Genomic DNA, 22,104 nt, shown 5'->3' with positions numbered 1-22,104 from the left:
ATACGATAATGATTACATTTACATAGAATAAAGGTGGCAGGCAAACAAGTGTAAGCAATTAGGTTACTTGAAAATGGGAATTTGCTCTCGTGATTTTATGCGATACACAGTAATGCAGTAGAAATGTAGACAGTTTTACATTATTAAAAACAAGTGTCAAAGTCTGGTGTGAGGTTGAATATTGCAAAGAGTTAGCACAAGATAGGGAGCAGTAGCACATGAAGGGACACATTACTATTATTTCTCCCCTTGTGATAGCAGCTTTCCTTGCTTCAGTGTTTGTGTTACTCTCTTCTCTCCACTGTTTCATAATCATTACTGGAAAGCTACCAAGAGTGCAGGACTGGGCTGTATACACATTTTCTATTTATGTGAAGTTGTTTGTATGGAATATTCCTTAATGGAATGGTTGTATAAGACATTTGTCTAAGAAGCCGAATGGGGCAGAGTAGCTAATCCATTGCGAGGCAGGTCAGGAAGGACTTCACGAAAGTGATCTACTTGAGTGGGACTTGAAGCAGATGGGACATAACAAGGACGTTGTATGAAAGTACCAAAGCACATTTTGTAACTGTAGGTGATTTCTTAGCTCTGGGATAGAATAGACAAAAACGGCTTTGGCTAGAAGAAATGAAGCCAGAGGGGTAGATAGAAGCTAAAAATCATGAAGGATTTTGTGTGCTAAACTAAGGAACGTGGACAGTGCAGAGCTACTGAAGGATTTTAATCAGAGGAATGACTTAGTCAGATTTGTGTTTTAGAAAGAAGTTCCTGGTGGCCCAGAATCCTAACTTCAGCAAACCCTGCCCTGCTTTCTGTATTCTCTGTCACAAAAGTCAGCTTGGTAAAACATAAGGCCAATCTTGTAAATCCCAGCTCAACACTTAAAATGACTCCCAGATGCCCAAGTCTGATTTTCTACCATTACTTTGCTATCTCCTCTATCTTGAACATTTTTTCATCAGACACCCACATGGCTCACTTCATTTTGTTTATGTCTGTGCTGAAACATCACATCAGAGAGACCTTCCCAGGCTGTCCAAACCAGCATCATCTCCGTTACCCCTTAGTTTCTTACCTTGCTTTTTCTTCTTAGCACTCATGAGCCGTGAAAGCTATATGATTATTTGTTTATTTCTGCATCTTCCACCTAGGATGCAAGCTCCATGACAACAGGAGCTTTTGTATGTTTTGTTCGCCTGTAAGTGTTCTGTGCTGGGCACTTGATAGGTATTCAATATTTGTTGAAGGAATGTGGCCTTCACCATCTATCTTCTGCCTCTTTTACTCTGTGCTTCTCCCTTCAGATGGTGGAATTCTCACAGTTCACCAGTCCTTAGTTAAACCTCCTCATGAAATACTGCATACTGTCCCTCCCTCAAGATCCATCTCAGATACCACCTTTTCTGTAAAACCTTTCTTCGAGTAGTTGCTGCTTCTGCTTAGCTGCCATGACACTTTTTGAAGATTTAGGAGAAAAGTGTTTTCCTGGGATGTCCAGTATGTGTTGGGTAGAAATAAATACTTAAGAAGTTATTAATTAACCAGTAGAGAATTACACAGTGAGGTAGACAAGCATTAAAGGTAAAGTTTGAAATTCAGTTGGTTAAGTGGAGAAATGTAATAATTAGGTGTGACTTGAAATTTGTTTATAAATACAATACAATTAGTGGAAAATAGCTAGGGGAACCATCACCAATTTCTATTTATATACACAGTTGTACAAATGCACACACCCACACACACCATTTTGCCAATGTATTACCTGTTTTTTGTAGAAATATTTACTTTTTATCATCTTTCTGCATAAAGTATTACTTGTCCACATACGTCATTGAAAAGAAATTATCTAGAAATGTTTTGATTGGGTCATATTAATAGCTCTATGCCCAGGCCAATGTCTACTTTACAAAAGCTGATATAATTCCATTTGAAGTGTCAAAAATGTCTTTGTTGTAAGAAAATGCTGGATAATTACTTTTCTGGCTAATAGGAAGGTATAGAGGTATAGGGTATAAATTACTTTGGTTTTCCAATTCAGCATGGGTATCTATGATCCTTAAATTCAGTTTAAGTGATGAATGTCTGCTATGAAATCCTGGCTAGGGGCTTCGTGTGAAGTTGTTCAGTTTTTCATTTCTGAACTCATATTCCTCTTTAACCTGTAAGTGTCTTTTTTCTCAGGTGAAAATCATGCTGAATTGTTTAGGGTTTCATTGAACTTTCTGAGACACAAACTATGAAAGCTTTTACATGTATTTATATTTCTTGTTGGCAAATATTAGAAGTTGTCATTACTGACAACTTTTGCTTTTACACGTAGGCAATAATTCTACTTATGAATATTTGAATATTCTACTTATTCTACGAATATTTGGATATTCTACTTATTCTACAAATATTTGAATACTCTATGAATAAGTAGAATTATTGCCTACATGTAAAAGCAAAAGTTGTCAGTAATCAGAACTTCTAATATTTGTCAACAAGAAATATAACAAAAGTCAAATTTATTCTTTTTTTAATATTTGAGGACCACATTAGATGGCTGGAGGACCATCTGCAGGTGGCAGAGGGGCTTTGGGACATTATATCTAATGTGTTGAAAGTAAATAAATACAGGAAGCTGGTGATATGAAGATAAATACTTTATTTCGGATTGTCTTTCTTGACAGCATCAATAATGCTGAGAGGCTTCCTGTGGAAGATAGAAAAGGAAGTATGATTTTCATATAATTTATCACAGATTTCTCTCTTTTTTCCACCTAACAATGGCTAATGCATTTGAGAGGGGAAAAAAGTCCCAATAGATCTGTTAATTGGGAATCACTATACTATAAATGCATGAAGTATAAGTAAACATTTTCCTATAATGAGTTCATAAGCTTTTTAATGAACTATTAGGAAGAATTTAACCCCTTTCCTTGTTTTTCGTAACTGAGATGTGAAAGGAAGATTTAAGAAACACTTTTATGTAAACTTGAAATAGACTTTAAAAGTTTGTTGTATTAGAGAAATATTTGAAGATATTTTATAATGCAATAAAAATTTTTGCTTTTTAAAGGATTTTTATGGTATTTTGTTTGTTTTTCAGAGTAAAGCCAATCCCAGCTGAAGGAATCAAGTCAAATCCTTCCAAGCGGCATAGAGACCGACTTAATACAGAGTTGGACCGTTTGGCTAGCCTGCTGCCTTTCCCACAAGATGTTATTAATAAGTTGGACAAACTTTCAGTTCTTAGGCTCAGTGTCAGTTACCTGAGAGCCAAGAGCTTCTTTGATGGTAAGACAGAAGAGTTTAATTTGTCTGCAATCACGTATTAAAAAAAAAAAAAGGTATTAAATATGGCTGTTTCTGTGTTAATAACTACAAAAATTAGCCATATTTGAAAACATTTTATTTATTGTTTTATAGTAAAACTTCAGTGGCAAAGCCAGCTTTATGTCTTAAAATCAATTTTCCGGTTTTATTCATCAAACTGATGCAGCCACTGAAATGATGCATGGTATCATTCTTTGAAAATCATCTACTCAGAAGCTATGCTCAAATTGATTATGTCCAATTCCAGTGTCCGTTCTACTTCAATTTTTAAAAGTCTCTGCTTAAGAAAAAAAAAAGGAAGGGGTAAAACACCATCTTGCTGGATTTTCTGTGTTTTCATAGACATGTCATTTTATCCCAAACTTATGTGTTTCTAATCTTTTACATTAATTGTATACTGAGAGCAAGAAATATAATTAAAACTTTTTTTTTCACTAGAAAGAACATTTACTTATAAGAGTCAGTAGAATTGGATTTTATTCTCTATTGTGTCACTGAAAACTATTTGGCTTTAACCAAACCAGGTAGCATCCTCATACCTCAGTTTCCTCAGCAGTAAAAGTTAAGGTTTTGAGCTAGGTGGCTGGAATAATATTTGTTACCTTTAAATCACAATGGAAGTTTTTGTTTGCAAATGATGTTTCAGTTTGTTGTCTCATGTAAAATCATTTTTTAATTTTTATCTGTGATAAGGCAGAAATCGAATTTTTAAGGAAATGGTCTTTTTAAAATGTCATATAATTTTACTAACTATAGCAAGTTAATGATAAAATCTCAGGGGCCAATGTCGGTCAATGCTTCTCATACTTTAATGTGTTTACAGATCACATAGGGATCTTGTTAAGATGTAGATTCTTGTTCAGTAGCTTTAGATGTGGCCCTAGATTTTGCATGTTTAACAAGCTCCAAGATGGTGCTGATCCTGCTAGTCTAGGTCATTAGGAAGTGCCTAGACAACACGTTTATAGATACTCAAATTGGTAATTTGTGTTTAGAATATTGCAACAGTTAATTTCCCTTTAGATTTATGTTTACATAATGCGACGTGTTTAGTCTCAGCATCTTTTTATTTATTTGATTGCTTGCTTGCCTGTCTCTGTGTTCTTTCTTTTGGACAAAAGCTATTTATTTTAACAGTTGTGTTCTGGGCAGTGTACAGATTTGAGGATAGTGATTTCAGGAAAGATTATATATTTCAAAGTTTCGTAGTAAACAAATTTTCTCTGACCTGTACAGAAAGTATTTGAATTTTCAGTCGCATCTATACCAAGCCCTTTTTCTTGGGAGAGGAGTTAAGCAGCATTCAATGATGTGTCTGTGAGTACGTGTTTATTAGCTGTAGTCATTTTGCCGACTTAGTTGAAACTAGAATTCAGGTTTCTAGATTCCTTATATTGTTTTTTCTGACCAAATAATTACTTATTTTATTCTGGGCACTGTTACATAGCAAAGCACTGAGGATTTTTTCCTAGACCTGTGGTTCTTAAAACTGTAGTACCCAGGCAGGCAGCATCAGCATCACCTGGGAACTTACTAGAAATGCTAACTATTAGGCCCGAACCTAGACCTATGCTATCTAAGGTGGTGGGACCCTTGGTGGTGGGATCCTTGGTAGTGGGGCTAGATGCATGTTAAAGTTTAGGAGCCACTGCATAGATTGTAACCTCAGGCCTTCTCCCAGCTTCACAGAATATTGTCCTGATCCCTAGCATTTACTCACATGCTGTGCTTAGTGCTTGACCATGTGGTGGCAGATTCTGTGATGTGTAAGATGTGGTTGCCATCCTTAGAGAGTCTGGAGTCTAGAAGCACGGGAGGCATTATTCCTTGACTCTGATAAAGGTTTATTGACTTGAGTCATTTTACCTTTCTGTTTTCTGCTCTTTATAATGGGGAATCAAATTATATATGTTAAAAAAGAAAGTATTGGTTTTTCCTCTGTTTAGTAGTATATGTGTATATATATATGTACCTAGGCAGATACATATCAATGTATGTATGAAGCATACACAGATATACATAAACAAATATATATTTAATGTGTACATTATGTGTGTGTGTTCATGTATATGTACACACAGACACATATACTTGATTAGATATGTGTCCTGTTACTCAGTGCCTCACGTAAAGTTAAAGAAGGTCATAGTTTAACACAGGATTCATCATGGAATTGTTAAAAACCATTTTCTCAGCTCTTCATTAATGGGTTTGTCTGTTTTTATTCTGGTTCAGTGTATTTGACAGTAGGATCTTATTACCTATTTGCATGATTCCTTCATCAACTACATTATCTTTAATGTTAGATCTTTTTCAAGCAGCAGTGTGCATAAGAAATACTAGAAAGCTTTTTAAAATGCATATTCTAACGTATGCACCTGCTGGTATAAGTAAGTTCTCTGTAAAACCCAAGAATCCATATTTTAACAAGGATGTTACAGAGTCAGAGGCAGTGATTTAGCCTAGCCTTGCTTATGCCCTGAACGAGTTAATTTTTTTTTCTTTGCCTCCAGGATGACAAATACAAATATACAAAATTTAAAGAAACCTATAAATATTTTTGCTTGGGTTTTAGTGGTGTACATTCAGCCTAAGCAGTTCTTAGTTTGTTTGATACAGAAACATAGAGTTAGATGGAAAATGAAAATAATCTTTTTTTTAATCTCCAAATTTCCTCCAGACTACCAGTGATCTAGAAAGGCAATGCAACATTTCAGAACACAAAGAGAATGAAATTATAAGAGTAACCCTTATGACCTGAATAAATGATAAATGCAAATGGAGAGACTTGGAATGTGCTAACAATGATTAGTAGTTTTGTGTGCCGTTAGACCCAATCTCCCACTATTAGGGAAACAGTATAGTGAAGCGAAGGGAAGCTCAAAGTGAATAACAGGATGCAAACAGGGGGTGTGTAAATTCCTGCGGAAAGAACAATATAAACGAGTAATCATACAATCTTGTTAGAAAGGAAACTCAAGTTTTACTGTAACAATAGATATTTTTCCAAGAAAATACATCTATTTATTGCAAGTTTAAATAATCCAACCTGGATGGATCTTCTTAAAGTTTGGAACCATGACTATACTGCTGCTGCTGTCTGAAAAGCAACACTAAAATTTTAAGTAGTACATTAATGTTTATCCATTTCTAATTAATTAAAACATTTTGAAATATAACTTTAAATACTTGAAAAAGGCTTAGTAATTTTTCAGTTTTTATGAAGTTCAAAACAGTGACATGATTTAAATATTACATTTAAATATATTATCTCTGAGATGGAGGGCATTTAAAAAATTTAAATAACTTAATGATTACAATCAATAGTAGTTTATTAATAGAGACTAGGATTTGGGTGATTACAACCTAACCTTTGAAATTAGTTGATGTGAAGAGAAAGGATTGTTTCCTCCTATATTATGTCTCTTAAAATTATTAAACACTGTACACTGGGCTTGTTGACTAATCTTATCAGCATGTTTTATTCTAAACTTCAGCATATATTTAATACAGTTTTTAATGAGATTTTCTTACTTTTTTTGAAATGCTCATTATTATATAAATATTTTGTTCAAATTATTCTGGTTTTAGACAGCTACCCCAAAAATTAAGAATTTGGGAATGACTGCTCTTCATTTTTGGTTTACATACAAATACCTAATAAGCCTGACAAAATGGAGCTAAGACTTCTGAATTTCTAATTTCAAAGTCTTGCATTTGCAACTGTCATAGAGAATAGTATTCTTCTAGTTATTCTTAAAATAAGGTAATGTTAGGGAAAATCTAAGACTTGAATCATACTTGTTTAAAATAATCACCATTTTATAAAATATAGAATTATTTACATCTTAAAATATTTGACATTCATTAAGCCTAAAAATGCTGTGGGAAGAGAGAATAATAGTTCTATTATGTGATGATCTAACATTTATTTGACCCCATTGTTTATCATGGATCTTTCTTTACTTATTTTAAATTAAAAATTACAAGTGCTCTGTTCTTGGTCTTCTTTTGCAGATGCTTTAACAGTTCATTCCCAGTTCATTAGGTTTTCGAAAGAGAGCTTTTGTGTTTATTCATCTTCAGCTTGTGCATTTCTCTGAATTTTGGTTGTTTTGGTATCTTTCTAGACCAGAACATTATTCTTGAAAAACAAGTATATATATATATATATATATATATACATGTGTATATGCAAAGAACAAGCTTGAACAAACTGTAAAAATGAATTAAATAGGAAGGCACTTTTAAGTGTTGATGTTTTATAAAATTGAATAGATTTGCATGTCTGCATTTTTATTCATGAGAATTTTATAATTTCATCTGCTTTGCTATAATTTAAAAATTTCTGTGTATCAAGTAATTTACCAAAGTTTCAGTATCATACTGTCATAGCAAATGTTATTTCTTAATTCTAGGACTATCCAAAGTAGATTTGTTTGCATAACAGTTTAGTGCATTTGAAATCACCAAATAAACTATTTGTTTTACCCATGGCATTATCCATCTTATATGGTGATTTAATTATTTTTTTCCTAATTCACATTTTCAAATGTAAAACTCTAATTATGATATTCATGATAACTTTCATAGCTAAAACTATATAAATCTAGGTTCTTTTAAAATTTTAATTTATGGACTTCCTACAATAAAACCCCTGTTGATTTAAACATGAGTAAATACAAAGAATAGTAGAGCATTCTTATTGAATGAATACACAAATTCTGGCTCTCAGATTTAATATCGTGACCTCTTTGGTTCAGGAATTTCATCTTTCTTTTCCTCAGATATCCCGATTTACAGTATAAGATTTATTAGATTATATGAATAAATGTACTATAGAACTTTATATAGGATATTTTTTATTGCTGCTTTTGTTTGCTTTGACAAATATTTTGAAGAACACAGTGACAAATACCAGAGATTCAAACAATCTAAACTCATTCCATCACTTATTCTATATTTTCCTGCTTTCCTGTCTCTCTTAAATTTACTGACTTAATGGCTTTCTGTTTGATCATTACCTAGTCTTGCATGGCTCTAGAATCCTTGTTTATTTGGCCATGAACAGGTCTAGTTAGTCATGAATTTATAGCTTTAGTTTTTTGTTTTGTTTTTGTTTTTTTGCTTTTTAGGGAGACTACCATTGGGCTAACATTAAACTCATCAATTTTCATCAATTTTCCTTTTTCAGAAAATTTTCAAATACATTTAAATTTCTGTAGTTCAATCTTAAGATATTTTGTGAGACTTTGTGATCTAGTTAATGGAAATGTACACCTTCATGTTATAGTGTTTTAGAAAATATATTCATATATATTACATTAAAGTCTGAAGAAATTTTTATTTAGTAATATTTATGTATTATTTTTAAATCTTTCTCTTGCAGCCTTTTGACTTTTTGATTAATGAATTTTAATGAGTAACTCAAATTCATTTATTTGCTCATGGCTGGAGATTTAGATTTTAGAGTCATTATATCACTGGAATAACATTTTGAGCCGTTAAAGTGAATAAAATATTCCAGGGGGAGAGCTTGTAGAATAAGAAGAAAAGTACCAAAAGATAAGATGTTTTAAGGATGAGCAGGGGTGGAAAAAAGGGAAATCTGTGGAATATGAAAGTATGCTAAGGTGATAATGAGTTGACTTAAGATGCCTTCATTTGATGCGTTAAATTCTTAAATTAGAGGGCCAGAGAGAAACCTGTATATGAAAGTGTGAACTGAAATGAAATCAAAGTGTATACAGAAAAATAATTGTACTAGAGAAGGTCATTTCCATTCCTTGTTTGTCCATCAAGGCCAAGAAGCCGTTCAGGTGTTAGCAGTGGGAATTAAGAGGGAGACAATGTCTGGGCATTTTGTAATCTCAAAACCTGTAATCTCAGCATTTTGAGAAGTGGAAGTGGGAGGACAGCTTGAACCCAGGAGTTTGAAACCAGCATGGACAACGTACTGAGACCTCGTCTCTACAAAAAAATAAAAAATTAGCCGGGCTTGGTGGCACAGTTCTGTATCCCAGTTACTCATGAGGCTGAGGGGGGGAAGATCTCTTGAGCCCAGGATGTCAAGAATGCAGTGAGCTGCGATCAAGCCACTAAATTTCAGGAGTGAGACTCTGTCTTAGACACACACAAAAGAGGGAGACAAGCAGTCTAAAGGAATTGATTGACATAAAGAACCTTAACGAATTGTCCATACTGAATTCTTCGTGTATCTTCTAGCCTGAAATTTTCCCACACAATTGTCATTTTTTCCAAACATTCTTTTGTCAGTTGGATTTTTGATCGTGTCTAGTTTCTGTGTTAGGGATACATTTCATCTCTTTATCTGAGCATGGTAGAAGGAGATTGTGTTTTGTGATGAAGCACTGACAGGCAGGAGACGTGGATGCTAGTTCAGTTAACAAATCTTACGTTTTTTGATAGACTTTAACCTCACCATTCCACAGGGTCTTCATCTTCTCAGCATGTTTGATAATGATGCTTGCTATCCCTGATGAATTAGGTTTGTAGTAAATCCTAAAAATGAGAGATCTGTGAAATAAATTTTATAATTAACATTGTTACTGTTATGGAAATGAAAGTTATTTCCTGCAGAATACTGATATTTCAGTTGTTTTAATGGAGAATTATCTGTTGTTTTGTTGAATATCCATAAGGGCCTTTACGGAGCTGGTATTAATATCAACTGAGAATCTCTTTGTTGAATTAATTTCCTATTTTGATTTAGGCATGGAAATTTGTTAATAAACTGTTTTACCCATTTTGATATAATATGTAATAATTTACTTACATATGCTGTTTTCTTTTTCATCAAAAGTGGCACATACTCAAATCTAGACGCTTAGAAAAGTGTGATAGCTTGCTTTGGTGAGGATACAAAATTTGGGCATTGTATGCTACTTACTGTATTGGGATACATGTTGAGTTTTGTGTTATTATGCTATGTCTTAGTCTTAAATTAGGTGCTTCAGTTTTTGTGTTATTACAACAATTTTGTGTAAAATTATATTATTTCCTGAAGACATTCACAATAATAACTGATTAACAGCATGGAAATGATAATTTTAAGAAGTATGATGGAATTTAATCCAGAACACTCATGAGTTATTTTCTAAATCCTAAGATTCTAAGTCTTTGTTTCTGAAAAAGTGGCGCCTTGTTCTCAGCATCACCAGGGAAATTGTTAGCTATGCAAACTGCTGACCCCTATCCTAGACCTACTGAATCAGAAATTCTAGAGGTGTGGCTAAGCATTGTATTTTTAGCCTTCCAGGTGATTCTAATGTCTGTGAAAGTTTAAGAATCACTGCTCTCATTATGTTACTTAAAATGCAGTTTAAATACTCTTGTATATATGAAAAGCTGAATACAACTCATTCTCCACTGAAAAGGTCAATTAACTGCTCTTGTTGGTTCTATTAATGCAGGGATTTGACATATAGAGGAATTGTATAAAACTGAATGCATACCAATGAGTAACTAGAAGAATGTTAAACATTTTTGGAAATCAGATTTCACATGAGAGTTGGGATAGAGCAAACTTTTAAGGACTTTTTGACCTGGAAAATGATGTTTCCTAGATTTGCTAAAAAGATAGTTACACTAGTTTCTCAGCCTACAATCATAAATATATAATATTTAGATTAAAAAAAAACTGAATATTCTTTCATTCTACCATGGTTATTAGAAATTTGTAGGTAGAAAAACAGTAGTCTGTCAATATCATTAGAAGGTACTGGACTATGTAGACCTAATCTCTGTTTCCTAGGAATTTAGAATATAACATAGGTTTCTTTAGTTGTTTCCCTCCTTCCCTTAAAAGAACATTTCTTTTACAAAAGCAAATACTGTTTTGGAGTGAAACATGTATGTTTTACCAGTAGGTATGTAGAAGAAGCTCCTTTTATGTACACTAATATATTATTTGGAAATACCCATCATAACAGACTAAACTGGGAATGTTTTTCTTAAATTTAAGAAATACCTCATTACTTAACCCTTTCTAATTTATAAAAGTTTATGTGGTTGGTTGAATTTTATAAGTCATAGCTTTACTGTCCTTTATGTCAATATGGGAATGGAATTGAATTTTCCCTGCCAAAGCAGTAAAGGGGATGGTAAATATTATGAAACAAATTGAATTTATAGCAACAATTAGGAACTAAAGAGGGATATGCTTTTCCCTGGCAAGATTTTTATTATGTCATTTTTCTGTTTAAATGCAAACTATAGTAACAAATATAAAATATAGTTTACCACTATTCAGTATCCCTCATGAATTTTTTTTCCCTTGGCCAATTCAAAGCATGTGATGTGAAGAGATTTGCTTTTAGGGAGAACTGGAAATCTGAAGTTACATGTATAAGGAAGGAAAATACCATATTATGAAACATGGATATGGTTAAATGCATGTGGGAATAAAACTTGAGTCATCTGCAGTATGACTATTTGATATTGCTGTGATATATTTGCATTCTAAATTCATAATTTGTTAAATTCTTACTTGTATTATATGACTGCTTCATAGATCTTTCAATGAGGAAATAGCTGAAATATTTTGGTAGTTTACTATCTTAACATTTTACTGAATGTTCAGAGTCTGATTGTCACACTTTGGAAAGTGTGAGAATATCCCCACCGACAGGGAAGATTTTAACAAATGTCCATTATGGTATAGCAGATGCTTCCCATCTTATTTATTTACAGATATTACATTTTGTTTCTGTGGACTGTGATAAATTTAATTCCAGTGGTGTAATGTTTAAAGTGTCATTATGCCTATAATTTATGTAACGGTTTATAGTTTTGAAGTATAGTTGACCCTTGAATAGCACAATAATAACATAAACAGCCAATTAATGTGTATTTTGTGTATGTATCATATACTGTATTCTAACTATAAAGTAGACTAGAGAAAAGAAAATGTTATTAAGAAAATCATAAGGAAGACAAAAAATATTTACTATTCATTAAGTGACACAGATCATCATACAGGTCTTCATCCTCACTGTCTTCATCTTAGAGTAGGCTGAGGAGGTGTTGGTCTTGCTGTCTTGGGAGTTGCAGAGGCATGTAAGTTGACGTGCGTAGTTCAAACCTATGTTGTTCAAGGATCAGATATAATTTCAAATATGTCATATAGGCATTATAGTAGTTCTATTAAATACTCATTACTGCCCTCAAATTAAAGATGATAAAATACTCACTTACCCACTCAGGGCACTTTAATTGTAAGTTTCTCCTCATGGTTTGAGGGTATATAAACTCAGCATAGACTTTGTTACTTCTGTGCTTGATTGTCAGTGATTGATTCCAGGCATTAACCAGGTATTCTGCATGTTATTTTAATTCTCACGAAAATTTGTCTCAAGAGGTAGCATTGTCCTCATTTAAAGGTGAGGAAACTAAAGGTCAAAGGTGTACAGATATAGCGTAGTGGATGGTGGTTAATAACAGCTCACACCCTGAGGTCCGGCTACCTGAGTTTTTGCCTAAGCTCTACCACTTTAATTTCTATGACCCTGGGAACATTTTCTCAACCACCCTAAGTCTCAGTTTCCTAATATATTGAAAGAACAATGTCAGTCTTGTAAAACTATTGTGAAGATTAAATAGGATATAATACGTGGAAAGTGCTAGTTATACAGTGTGTGCCCAATATCACATGATTACTAAGGTCACTTGGATGGTAGGAAGCAGCTCTTGTGACAGTGTCTCATGTCACTTTCTTACCCATTGCTTTCTTTCTAATCAGGGCAAGCAGCATATACACGAAAGTGAGTAGTAGTAATTGATAGAGTTTCCAGTAATATTAACAGAGGTAGTAGACACGATAGCAAGAAATAGAAGAAAAACTTCATGCAGCATTAGAAATTACATAGTTTAGGCTGAGAGGTCATGACATAAAACGAGTTTCTTAAAAAGGCACAGCAGTGTTTTTTAAATGATGTTAAATTCCACCTTTCTCAGACTCATCTTTGCACAGTATTTACTTAAATTATTTATCAATGATTAACCTTAAACACAAAAGCAATAGAAATATTTGCGTATTTGTTTTTGGCAGAAACCTCCAGTGATCATTCCCCAAATTAACTTGTTACTTTTCCTACTTAAGCAGTAGTTATACATGTTAAATATCATCCTTCCAACATTTATAGTTATAAGCATTGTTTAGAAAGTATTTGTTCTTTTTATTTTTTTCTCTACTTCCAGTTCTTCTAATACTTTAATTAAACCCTGTTCTGGTACTTAGTATTTTTTGACATTGTTTTCTAGTTCTTTATTTCCATAGCTTATATGCCCTACTTAAAGACAGGGTCTGACTCTATTGTCTAATTACATTGGCTAATACCCCCAGTATAAGCCCAAGAACAAATTATAGATTACTCTGAGATGAATGGTTTCTTGCATTGCATAGTCGTCTTCTCAGTGATCAAGTAGTTATCTCTTAATATTTTTCCATGTTTTTCTACTGCCAGTGAATCTAGGTGGAACTAATACCAATTGTATTGATTAAATATTAATTATAAGAGATTCCCCATGATAATTTAGATATTTAAGATCTGACAATCTGACACTGTTATTGTTCATTTTTAGGCTGATTTCATATTTAAGGGTTTGGTTTTGTTGTTTTCTTTTTAGAAGCAAGTTTTACTGATGTTTGGTGTAACTCTTAAATTGTGCTTCATATCAGAGCTTTTAGAACAGTAACAGAATATAGTTGACTCTGACATTGTATGGTTTCAGTGCATTCAAGCAAATGTGGCCATTAGTAAGCAAGTAACAACATAACTTACAGAATAGAAAGGGAGAAAGCACCATTCTCTCCTCTATCATTCTGTCTATACAGATTAAACGTTTCCTTTGGTCTTGATGAACTGTTAGGTCAGTTTACCTCAAAAACTGTTTTTTGGCCTAAGGAAATCTGTTCTCTGGCCTTTTGAAGTTGTTATATTCAGAGACCGTGCTTTTGGCTGTTTCTTGCAAAGAGGTATGTTTTAAGTTCTGCAAAGGCAAGAACTTGGCATGAGATTCTGGTGTGACACATTCACTAATGATTTATCAGAAAATACACTTGCAAACATGAAAGACTGCAGATGGTTTTATATGTGGTACTCTGCTCAAACTGAGAGAAAGTCTAGTTATTAGTAAATCTCCAGTTTTTTCACTGAGCTGGATTATTTTGGCACATAAAAATATAGCCAAGTAAGTTTTAAGAGGACTGCCAGAGTCAGTTTTATTTAATGGTTTCTCTTATTCAAATATCACAGGTTAAAAAAAGGCCAGAAAATGGAAAGTATCTTAAAGATTATACTTTATACCCAGGTAATCCATAAGCTCTGGGAAATATTTCTAGTAATTAAAGCTACTGTTTGTTGAACTGCTATTGATCTGCTTTGTGTCAGAAACTTTACATATATTCTCATCACTCTTCACAACAGCCCTGCAAGATAGGCTTAAAAAAAATTGTTTTTCAATTACCACCTCCATACTAGGAGACAGGCTGAAAGAACTCACACTTTTATTAAATGTCAGAGGTAAGATTTGAACCCAATTCTATCAGTTGCCAATATCCACATACTTTTAAGTAATATAATATTTTAAAGTGCTTGGCAAAATGCTTAAGTAAGTGGTAGCTATTATTATTTCTATTCAGCTGTGCTTCCTCTCAGCCTATAAATACACACACACTCACACACACACACACAGACACACACACACAGTGAGAAAAAAACGAGAAGAGGTAGCATTATAACATGCTACCTCCAATAGTAAGCATTCCATTATGCCATCAGATTTTCCTTAACTTATGTAATCCACATAAGCAGTTAGAAGCTATAATGGAGAAGCCGCATGGCAAGATGTAATACCTAGGAGTAAATATAAAAATGTTTGTGCACATCTTTTTGTAGACAACTTTAAAACATTCTAGCTGGACACAATATAGACTTGAACAAATGGAAAAACATGTATATTCTTGGATAGAATGATTCAGCAATATGAAGATGTTAATTCTCCGTCAGTTAATTTATAAATTTAATGTTAACCTACTGAATAATAACATTAATTAACAGTTTTTAACCCAAAAGCTGGGTGAGAAGATTCCAAACATCAGAAATACATCTCTCAATAAAGCGCGTAGTTGCTTTTTTTCTCCTCACCACCACCAGTTTCCTGATATTTAGATAAATATACATAAATACTGAAATCATTTTTATAGTTACATGGTAGAGAAATGGAGGGGAGTGTTTATAGCAGTGTTGTGCAGTTCTTTGAAACTCTTAAGTTTGTGACAAAAGTCATATACTGAACTCATCAAAAATTATTTTTAACAATCTGTCAGCTGACTAGACTAAATCCTTTAGTTTTGTTATAGCATAGAAGAAGGAGCTACCCCCTGGCAACAGGACTACTTAGCTAGTATTTATTATTTGCCTAGTATTACTCGATTACTAAAAGTACCACTAGATGCCAGTATTTCAAATTGTCTTTGTTTAGTGTTCAGAAGTTTTCTGTTATAGCTCTTTACTCTTGCTTACTTTTAAAATCCATCTTCATCATTGTTTTTCCCTTTTTTTCCATAGTTGCATTAAAATCCTCCCCAGCTGAAAGAAATGAAGGCCAGGATAACTGTAGAACAGCAAATTTCAGAGAAGGCCTGAACTTACGAGAAGGAGAATTCTTATTACAGGTAAATTTTAGTAAATATAATTTCTTACACTAAAGACAAGTATAAATGGAAAACGGATTAATAAGTCTTTTAATAATTCCCAGTTTATTTAGGATTCACTCAATGTTTCCTGTCACTTTCACCTGAACTGCCCTAATGAACAATGCTTAGTACATTTAAAAAAATGGAATTATAGTCACGCACCACATAATGATGTTTCAGTTAACAGCAGACCACATATATGACCGTGATCCCATAAGATTATAATACCATATTTTTTACTGTCACTTTTCTATGTTTAGATGTGTTTAGATACAAAAATACTTACCATGTGTTAAAATTGCCTACAGTATTCAGTGTAATAACTTGCTGTATAGGTTTGTAGCCTTGAAGCAATAATTTATAACATATAGCATAAGTGTATAGAAGACTGTACGATCTAGGTTTGTGTAAGTACACTCAATGATGTTGATGATGAAAGTCACTTAACCATGTATGTCTTTGAATGTGTTCCTGTTAAGTAACACATGACTGTTTATGAAGTAGGTTAGTTAGAAGACTAGTCAACCCTTCTTATTGTATTAATATTTCTTCAGACAGCAAGAACTCCCTAGAGTATTTCAAAGGTACTAATTTAAGGTGTTGAATTTATATATACCTTTTATGCAATGTATCTCTATTAAAATTGTTAAATGCATTTTTTAAATAGTTTAAAATAGTTCTTAACCTGAATTTTATTTTTGCAATATGTTTTAACTTACATTTTATTTTAGCAACTGTTTGTGACTTATTAACATGCCATAGATTTTCTCAACAACTCTAATCCCTATTTTTACACTTCAGAATTTAGAGTTTCTAATTTGTCTATGAAAGCATTTCGAATCTTTTTTTTAACTTTTTTCTTTTTTTTAGAATTGATGCTATGATTGATTCTCACTTAAAATTCTCATATAGTTATTTTGTTGAAAAAAGATAGAATAAAGATGTGTGCGATATGTGCTATCACCACTATGTGATTATTTTCAGTTTTATCCACTGAACTAACTAGACAAACTTAGTTCACCATCGTTACAAAAAGTAACCATAAGTTTTGGTAACTCCACGAGCTCATTCAGTGAATGGTGATATGCCTAATAATATAGCATTTTTAATTACAATTGTGTAATCACATTCAAATTCCTGTTAGCAAAAATTAACTTATGTTCAACAAAGTCAGTATATTAAAGCATGAGTCCTCTTCCAGCCCCAGCTAAGGATCTTCATGTGTATATTAACCAAAACATAAAATCTCCTTATTCGGTCTTAGGAAAGCATTCTAATAATTGCTGCTTAAGATGATTAAACACACATCTTGGGTTATCTACTAAGGGGATAATGAAATCCTGTATTTCAGGAGAAATAGCCAAATAAGGACTGATTGACATAACACTTGGAAAGTTGGTTTAAATTATGGGCCAGTAATTTTTATTTTTTCTCACAACATTTAGATAAATTGTGTACATACCCTATGTGAAAGAAACAGAATAATAGTAATGCAAAGCCGTAAAGCTATAATTATATGGAATCTATCTGTCTATCTACCTACCTACATATATATATATATAATCTGCAAATTGGTAACCCTTGAGAAGTTAAAATAAACTTAACTGTTTACCTTGAATACCATATGTAGATTGCTCTCTAATAGAAAGACTCACATACTGTATTATTTTCTTAGGATTGTGCTTATATGTTATCTTTTTATGAAGAAGATGACTGAAAACATTATAGACATGTGAAAATGGCTGCTTCATTATATGCACTTGCATAATGACATCTGACTTTATATTGCAACCTGCAGTTATCAGCCAATTACCACTACAGTGTGGAAGATGTTACCAGAGATTCTGTATACCATATGGCCTAAAACTTTTGAGGAGAAATATTTTCCTTTGGTTAACAAAGGCATATAAAGAAAGTGTTGCAAAAAATTTTGTTAATAAAAATTTAAGATATCTTTCTAGGTTAGCCTTAATTTATCACTATTTTACAAGGAATAAAAATGAATGCAAATAACTTTCTGTGTCTTTATAATTACTTCATATGTTTATTTCATTTGTTTAAAATAAATTCTATCTCTTGCTATTTAATACTGTTCTTATTAAACTCTTGCAGCTTTGTTTTTCAGAACAGCAGTTGAAATTTTATATAACAGTATTAATTGCAGTTTATTTCTCTTAATAAGTGAACTCAACATAATTTTCAGATAGGTTGGGTATATCTGTGTGACTAAGACTAAGAGAATGATGATCTCTTTTATTCTGTAATTAGCATATTCCTTCTGTTAATTTATTGGGATAAATCAATACAAGTAATAACCTTGGTCCTCCTGGTACTTGAGATCATTTGAGATATATAAAAATTGATATGCATCTACCCTTTCTAGATTTTTATTTTTGACAATTAAGATTTGTCTCTAGGGATTTATTGACTATACCCTAAACTATCCTTCTGTCTTTTGGCATGTATACCAATGAGTTTATTGGAATGTGACTCAATTTGTTTCACTGTTTGAAAAAGTATGTTGTTCTACAAAATAATATGAATGTGATCAATGAATAATCTTCCCTAGAAACAGGCATTTTCAAGATGAAACAGTGCAACGATGGATATATACTGTTACTGCCAAGAGAATTTAAGAATATTCAATTTTGAGTGTGTTAATCACTAAATATTCAAGTTCTTTTGGGTAGAATCACCATTCTTTTATCCTAGGGGAATTACCAGGTATTACATATAAATAATACCTGCAGTCAAAAACCTGAGAGCCTACTTGTGGTTAAAGGGACATGGATGTAGCCTGAGGCCATTATCCTTAGCAAGCTAACACAGGAACAGAAAACCAAATACTGCATGTTCTTTCTTTTAAGTGAGAGCTAAATAATGAGAACACATGGACACATAGAGGGGAGCAACACACACTGGGGCCTTTTAGAGGCTGCAGAGTGGGAGGAGGGAGAGAGGAGAGGATCAGGAAAAATAACTAATGGGTACTAGGCATAATACCTGCATGATGAAATAAACTGTACAACAAACCCTCATGACACAAGTTTACCCATGTAACAAACCCGCACTTGTACTGGTAAACTTAAAAGTAAAAAACAAAACAGTCAGAACCATGCACCAGTTTGGGATTAATAAAGGCAGCATATCATGATATTTAAGTGAGTAGGCTTTGGAGCCAGACTGAATTTACCTCTTGGATCAGCTTTTTTCTGGGTATGTGACCTTGGGCAAATTGTTTTTAAAGGTATAGTCCTTGACCTCAGTTTCTTCTGTTGTAAATTGGAATGTGGCACTTATCTCATTGGGTATTTGGGAGAAATAAACCACTTGAATAGATAAAAATGTAGAAAAAGGAATACTAAATAATAGGTGTTATCTTTGTAGCCAAGTTGTCAGAAGTATAATATAGATCAAGAATCTTGAAGGTGGAAAGTAATTGGAGTGAAAGGAAAGACAGTCCCTGTATTTCATTTATTTCATCTGATAATGAGGATATCGACTAGACTATGTGACCATCATAAGCACAAAGGCAAAGTCTTGTTAACTCTTAAATCCCATTACTTAGCATACGTATCTCCTCTTGGGTATGTAATATTTTATTAGGTATGGAGTAAATGAATCACTATTATTTAAATAACGCTTTATAGTTCTTAAAGCATGGCGATATAAATCTTTATTTGCACATTTCTACAGCCATATAGCATTGTACCTTATTGCATTGAGTGCCAGCTCTGTGCCAAGCATTGAGTTAGGTATATCGTCATTATATCTACCTGATGAAGTGCCAGTTTTTGGAATAACACTAAAGTCTAAAAAGGGGTAAATGCCTTAATCAAAGTCACACAGCTAGGAATAAACAGAGACAGGAGTCCCAGACAAAATCTGTCTGACTCTACACAATATGATTCTTACACTAAACCATAGTATGTTTCTCTTTACATGAAAAAGAGGGTGTCAGGAGACATTAGCTGTAACATAGTAAAGAATACGTCAAGTACAAAATTGAACTCAAGCAGATAATGGTGAGGGCTTGTAGAATTAAAATACATTATAATATTAAGTGATCTGTGATACTTTTGTTATCCAAGAGGAGAATAAAGGTATTAGTTGATATTGGACTTGAATTATCCAGTAATAGAGAGTATAACTTCCGAACTAAAGAACATGGGCTAATAAATAATGGACCCAAGCAGGCAAAACAGAGAGAAAAAGAAACATACATACGGATGTGCAGTGAACAAATAGGAATAATACATGTAAAATGATAAATTTAAATATGTGTTCATAATGACATGAAATTTTAGTGAACTAAATTTGCTATATACTTTACGTATGTATTATATTTTAGTTACATCTATATTATATATGTATTATGTTTTCCTATAAAAGTCTTAAAATGTTCTATGACTTAAAATGTTAGCATCGGTGCTTGAAATGTCTTTGTACAAGAAAAGTTTCTATTAGAGTTCCTACTTTAAGGATCTAATCAACATCTTTGCCTCCTGTCTCCCTATACAGAAAGCATTGTGATAGACTATAGTGAATGATGTCTACATAGTTTTTTTGTTTTTTTTTAATGTGCAATATATATAAAAGAAAATCCGAAACACGGGGAAGAAGATTAAGTCTATATTCTACCAAAGTTACTCTGGTTGAACATTAAATTTAGCTGTTTTTCCTTAGACAAATCAAAAGGTATGAATAGGCATTTCTTAGTCCAGGAGTATATGTTATGGCTGTGTTTGTGAAATGTAATAATTGTAACTATTTTGAAGAGAAGATTTTTCAGAGATAAAAGCAATAACCTTTATCTGATAGTCCATATTAAGTCAAAATGCTAATTTTAAAACTTCCTTTCCTTGTAGGCTCTGAATGGCTTTGTATTAGTTGTCACTACAGATGCTTTGGTCTTTTATGCCTCCTCTACTATACAGGATTATTTAGGGTTTCAGCAGGTAAGTACACACTATTTATATCATTTATATTATTTACTTTTCATACACATTATACTTTAGGACACAGTTGACCATTTGTATGTATAAAGTATCAATATATTCCGTAGAATAAGTATTTGTAGCTAATCATTTTTTCTAGTAATAAATTACTGCACTATAATTTCGTTTAACCTTTATGTGATTCATGGTTGTGTTCCTTTTGCTTATCAAGAATCTCATATATAAGAAATTTTCAGGCACATAGGGTCTAGGGGAGAAGATACCAAATTATTTGCCATCAATAACTTATGGATAGCAGAGTATTTATGACAACTATGAAACGAATGAGGTGTTTTACAAAAAGTACAAGTAAAATCCTCTGGTTTATACCTTTAATTCTGATTTGTGTGGATTATGGAAGTTATCCTAAAGCAAATGATATATAAGCTGACCTAAATATTGTGTACCAGGTGGGCGGACAAGGGAACGTAGGACTATAGAAGCACTGTAAGCATTAGGCTGGAAGTTGTTGAAGGAAACAAACATCTCTGGCTTGTTTAATGTTATTGAATGAATGGTGAATAGATGGAATTATAAATATTTGACTTATTTGAAAGACAAGAACATCTTTTATGGTTTGAGAACAGACTGTAAGTACATTTGAATGCTTGCTATACTCATGTATCTGGTTCTCAAATTGTAATGTGCACAAGCATCACCGGAAGACCTTGATAAAACTTGGTCATATCTCTGAGTCCCATTGCCAGGTATTCTGAATCAGTAATTCACAGTGGGGAGCATGAATTTGCATTTCTATCAAGCTCACAAGGCTGCTGGTCTTAATAACAGTTATATAGACTAGAGCTTTGACCATATTATATACCCAGTGGAAACCATTGAAGGTTTTTGTTAAAGGGGATGTGTATGATTCAACTTGTTTGAATCATTGCATTCAATACAATTATTGAATGCAGTTGATTCAATAGTTCAACTGCATTATTTCAGATGCAGCTTCTAGAAATTGTGTAATGGGTGGCATTGAGATGATTTAATACTAGAAGATTAGGTTCCTAAGGAGATTTAAGTGTAGATAATTGAAGTAGCGTACTCTAGCTACTGCCACAAAGT

The 22,104-nt window shown here is 32.9% G+C and overlaps 1 protein-coding gene across 1 annotated transcript in view; it reads left to right on the top strand.

The window, feature by feature from the left end:
• AHR (aryl hydrocarbon receptor) overlaps positions 1–22,104 on the top strand; it is a 45,552-nt gene that overhangs the window by 8,251 nt on the left and 15,197 nt on the right. The window contains exons 2-4 of the mRNA XM_032287051.1: positions 3,095–3,282; positions 15,912–16,018; positions 20,908–20,997. Of these exons, the coding sequence (XP_032142942.1) occupies positions 3,095–3,282; positions 15,912–16,018; positions 20,908–20,997 (385 nt within the window). The remainder of the gene's footprint in view (positions 1–3,094; positions 3,283–15,911; positions 16,019–20,907; positions 20,998–22,104) is intronic.

The sequence above is a fragment of the Sapajus apella genome, unplaced genomic scaffold (assembly GCF_009761245.1).
Source record: "Sapajus apella isolate SASKATOON/1434 unplaced genomic scaffold, GSC_monkey_1.0 scaffold19, whole genome shotgun sequence".
Taxonomy (NCBI): Eukaryota; Metazoa; Chordata; class Mammalia; order Primates; family Cebidae; genus Sapajus; species Sapajus apella.
The sequence above is the reverse complement of the archived record's forward strand: the minus strand, read 5'-3'. Positions and strand labels throughout refer to the sequence as shown.